At 43.7% G+C, this 5,187-nt stretch overlaps 1 protein-coding gene across 3 annotated transcripts in view; it reads left to right on the top strand.

Annotated features, from left to right (window-relative positions):
* Positions 1–5,187, top strand: part of SLC22A18 (solute carrier family 22 member 18) — a 121,699-nt gene that overhangs the window by 14,378 nt on the left and 102,134 nt on the right. Inside the window, exon 6 of one of the 3 annotated variants that reach the window (XM_019519724.1) lies at positions 231–283. The exons of the other annotated variants lie outside the window; for them this stretch is intronic. Coding sequence (XP_019375269.1) covers positions 231–283 — 53 coding nt within the window. The remainder of the gene's footprint in view (positions 1–230; positions 284–5,187) is intronic. 3 annotated transcript variants of the gene reach the window in all.

Raw genomic sequence — 5,187 nt, 5'->3', positions numbered from 1 at the left:
GGGGGGGGGGAGGGGGGGGTCAGTGGGCAAGTGGTGACTGCTCGCAGAAGCTGGTGGTGGCTTTGGTGGTGGCCAGTCTCAGGGAGGGCATGTGCCCCCCACCCCGTGCCGCCTCCATGCATCGCCTATGGTCACAGATTTCCTGTATGACTCCTGGTCAGACAACAGGTCTCTCTGCCTCAGTTTCACTATTTATAAAATGAAGATAATACCCTTTCCATCTCTTCTAGGAGTGTTGGTACTATGGATGTATCAGTGATTTTTAAGGGATTCTCATACTGTGGTAAGAGATGTCATATAAGTCAGTCTTTTAAATAGAAAAATACTTTTAATCTTTATCTGTATTTCCCCTCTCCATCTATTATGCATTTCCCCTTAGCATAGCCTTCCACAATTCCCAAAGAAAAAAAAAGCTGTCAGTTTACAGGCCCTGCATAACTCTTACCAGCATGTTTTGTTATGGGAGGTTGATTGCTAGGCCATGGGAGGTTGATTGCTAGGCCTCCTTTTGCTTGGATTCTTGTATTGGTACAATCTTGCCATATACCTGTGACCACAGCTAAAAGCCAATTTCCTGATCTTGTCCAAAAAATAGACTGCTGCAATTTGGTAATGCTTTGAAAAGGAGAGAGAATTTTTACTTCTCAGGAGGCACAATGGCACAAGTTTCCATGATTCTGCTGCTTGCTAATATTTTTTAAACACCGTACGTAGTAAAAATTGATGTGAAAGGCAAGAATTTTTGTGGGTGGCAACTTTTATTGAACCAGTTGCATAGCTGGGAGGGATTTAAACAAACTTTTAGACACAAAGTATCCTTCCTCACGCTCTCCCAGTTATGTGACTGGTCCAATAATAGATATCACCTACAAAAATCCTTGCCTCTTGCACATTTCCTGGACTGTCAGAGCTATGACATCCCTCCAGCACTACCACAATGTAAAATCTAATGCTATTTAAGAACACTCAGTGATAGAAATCAAAATTATTTAATAATCTTTTGTGTCCAGTAGATGTCACTGTTCACCCACAGCCATTCTTGATGTGGTTCCCTTGTCTATGCTGATGCAGATTTGTTGTTTTATAGTGATGTATCATAGCATCATTTAATTAAATATTAAACTATTTTATTTAAAAGGCATCTTCATGAAGTTCATGGAGTTCTTCAGAATATTACCAGAGCAACAGCGTTGGGGTGATGGTGTAGCCATAATAGCCCAGGAAATATGTGAGAGGCAAGAATGTTTGTAGGTCATATCTCTTACTGGACCAACTGCATGGTTGGGATAGATTTAGGTTGCGTACACACATTCAAATAAAGTAGGAGAATTCTCCCAGGTTTGTTGTTCTGGTAGAGAAATTTACCCAGAGTCATGTATACAGACATTTGAATACTAAGGCCCTGAAGAGTGGAGAGCTTGCAGTGCTGACACTGTGCAGTCAGGAGGGGCCCTGTGCACACAATGCATGCTCTCCAAGTTCCCTTAGTCTGCCTGGCAACAGATGACAGGAAGGCATAGGGCAGCCCTGATTGGCTGACCTATACTGCCCATGGTCAGCCTGCGGCACAGTGTGGGGATTGTGAAGGAGGCATGTTTTACTCCCTGCTGGAGCAGCGGAGTCCAGCAAGCAACACACTGTCTCCTTGGGGAGACCAGGGGGAGGTGGGAGAGGAGATGCTAGAGATCTGTGTTCTCTTCTGAGAGAAGCCCAAGCATGTTCACACATTTGCCCTTCCAAGAGAAACTCTCCTAGAAGTGATCTAACCCTGGTCATTCCCAGGTTATTTTTCTCCTGGAGCAGCCATTTTTACTCTGGGAGAAACAGCCTGAACATTTATACACTCGTCGTTTCTTCTGGGAGGGCAGCAACTCCCCCAGAAGAAACTGAATATCTGCATGAGGCCACAGGCTTTCACTGTGACAGGATTTAATTTGATTCATGGTAGTGTGTGCTTATCATTTAGCACTTGATATTTAAAATGTTATTTAGCACAGGCCATTGGTCAGCAGTAACATGGCTGACTTAAATGAAAACTGGGAAACCCTTGTATAGTATGTGTCTAGTTCTGTGTGATGAGGTGTCAGTACATATGTCACAGTTTTAAAGGGTTTTATATGGATGTTTTCACTAAATGTTGTAATTTCCTTTCTTCATAAACATTAATTGTGAAAGATTACCACAGAGTCTCAGCTTAGCCACAGTGGCTCTGGGTCCTGTGCCTATGTTTCAGCAGGTTGCCAAATTCAGAGTGCATTGGGATTTATAGATTATTAGGTTCTTTGCTTTGCTTTGTGTATCTCTCACCCCAGCATTTTCCTGACATTGCAGACACTGTTGAATATTGTTGAACTGTGACTCCTGTCACTGTAGGAGATGGGAAGGCTCTTATATACTCTGCTGCATTTTGTCTGTTTGTCCAAGTTTTAAAACGTGCAGCGCTTTTCATTAACGTGTCAATATAGCAACTGGTTTGAATGCTTCCATAATTCCATAGCAGCTGCTAACCCATGTACTACAGAGCAGAGGAGATGCAACACAAAGCTGTAGGGTTGTTGGTTGTAGCCGTGTTGATCTAAGGCAGGGGTGGGCAAAATGCAGCCCGCGGGCCAGATGCAGCCTGCCAAGCCATTCTATCCGGCCCATGGGGCCCCTAAAAAATTTAGAAAATTAATATTTATCTGCCCCTGGCTGCCCGTCGTGCAGCCCTCCATGGCTTGTCAAAACTCAGTAAGAGGCCCTCCACCCAAAATAATTGTCTGCCCCTGGTCTAAGGACATAGGCAGGCAAGGTTCTTTTGGTAGATGTGATATCTTTTATTAGACCACTAAATAGTTGGGAAAAAGTCCTTTGCAAGCTTCCAGGCCTGGCAAAGTGTGTTTGTGCCTGAAAGCTTGCAAAGGACTTTTTCCTAACTATTTAGTTGGTCTAATAAAATATATTGCAACATGAAGCTGTGACTTTTATGTCAGAAGACATGTTGATGGCGATGCACGCTAGATGGTGCTGCTGCTTTGGGAAGACTAAAGGAACAATGCTTTTGTCAATGTGGCTTGTCACAGAGAGGGGGCGGTTCTAGGAGTGTTCTGTTTTGATTCCCTTTCATCCCTTTCGGCATCTAAGAGGGGAATCCTAAAACCTGTTCCTGTTCTTTGCTCTAAAATGCCCCCTTAGGTAGACTTCCAAACTCATTTGGCCAGTAATGGGATGATTTTAAAAAGAGAACTTGGGTGCCCAATTTGAGACGCTTGCAAGGGGTCTGATAATTAGACAGGGGCTGCTCATATTGGGCTTGGAATATCACTCATAACCTCTGAAAAATCTTTGGCCCTTGCATTTTCCACACTTAATCCTAACAAAGGTGAAAGGTAATCTTGGGGAAGTGCTGGCACCAATTCTTTTAAAATGGCTTAGCTTTGAATTTTAGTACTCAAGGTGGTGGTTTCACCTCTGTCCTGTAGAGAGCAGCTTTGGCTTACAGTTCATTCTTGATTTCTGGCTGCTCCCCACCTTCTGTGTGGGAACATGCTAACAGGAAACTACCACTCCTAATGCCATGACTTCTCATAGTAGGAGATGCCATGACATTGGGAATGTTAGTTTGACTTTATAACAGCAGATTCAGTGCCAAAGAAGGGTATCAGAAGTTTGAAGACTGGAGTCTTCCTTCTAGTTTACAGAATATCTGTATCTTAGAATCAGACTTCTGCTATAAACATGTGGTAGACTAGTCTTCATGCTCATTCAAGAACAGTTCCTTCCAGTGGGATTGATATTAACCACTGACTGTGGTGATGAATTTTGCCATGCAAATTTTGTTCCCTGGAAATCAGGGAAAAGCCATCATAGGTCACCAAACAGACTTCAAAGGGTCATCAGAAAGACCTGCTACACTGGAATCAGCCTAGAGGTAAAAGACTCCTCATTACATTACAAGGAAACAAAGCTCTTCACTTGCATGAAAATATCTTCATACTATTAAGTCCAAGAGTTCTTCTGCACTAGCAGTAAGGGCATGGCACCTGCCAAGTACTTATGGTACAATCTTCCATCCCAAAGCCCTCAGATCTATATGAGAATGCCCCAGTTGTACTTTGATTTGCATAGTTGCTTTAAAACTTTTTCATGGGCCTTCACTTCTGACAGAAAAAATTGCCCATTCACTGACTATGGAGGAAAAAACTTTGCTGTGATGTCACTGAAGAAGAATGCAGCTAGAGATTTCTGTCCAGTCTGCATTTCCTGTCCCTCCCCCAAACTTGGGCAATGTTCTGTCTTGTTGTTTACGATATTATTCATATTTTTGTGGTGGTCAAATAGTTGTGTGCTGGGGAGGGAGATGGAAATGACTGGCTCCGTTCCTCAGCCAAAGTAGTTCTGAGATAGTATAAATGTGCTTCTGAAAGCACCTTACAAAATAATCCCTCTGTCTTTGCAATGTCCCTGTGAGATATGGAACTATTTATTAAGCCCAGATAGCAGATGGCACAAGGGAGGTGTAGAAGCTTGTTGATTGATTTTGTTCCAAGTCACCCACATTTCTCTCTACAAAATGCTGCAATATTTTTCCTTATTGTCCAAACTTTGTGTAAATCTGTAGCAAAGGAGCTGTGACCATTAGAGATCAAGTGATGGTTTTCCAGTGTTGTGTGGATCTAACTATAATAACTTAAGACAGATGTTGCTGTTAGGCTCTTTTGCATGCTGTATCAATTTGCTGTAGATCTCACCCATAGCATGGTATTCATCCACCCATATGCAAAAGAGTTAAGTGCGACATTCATTACAGCACCCAGCAACACTGCAGAGCAGTTTGCCACAGAAAGCAAAGCACATTCTGTTCACTGGAAACAGGGAGGGGACCGCTTCTGTAATGGAATGAATGAAACCTTTCAAAAGTGAAGTGGTCTTTTAAATGGTGCCATGGGGAGGCCAGCTTCTCAGCCAGTGAAAATAAGTATGGCCTGCTCTTGCTCCCTGCTGACCCCAGGTACTCCCCACAGTCTGGAAGCAGCCACAGGGTGGAGAGACTAGATTTGGTGAGCCTGTCTATCACTGCCACTGTCCCCAGCCAAGCACGGCACCTGACACTGCCAGCAGAACTGACCCTAGGGGGGTGCAGGGCCCAGGGCAAATCAGCCTGTGCAGGGCCCCCTTAACACTGCGTGGGACCATGGTACCCACACA

The sequence above is a fragment of the Gavialis gangeticus genome, unplaced genomic scaffold (genome assembly GCF_001723915.1).
Source record: "Gavialis gangeticus isolate Ggan-Ray unplaced genomic scaffold, GavGan_comp1, whole genome shotgun sequence".
In the NCBI taxonomy this organism is placed as follows: domain Eukaryota; kingdom Metazoa; phylum Chordata; order Crocodylia; family Gavialidae; genus Gavialis; species Gavialis gangeticus.
This window is presented reverse-complemented; position numbering and strand designations above follow the sequence as displayed.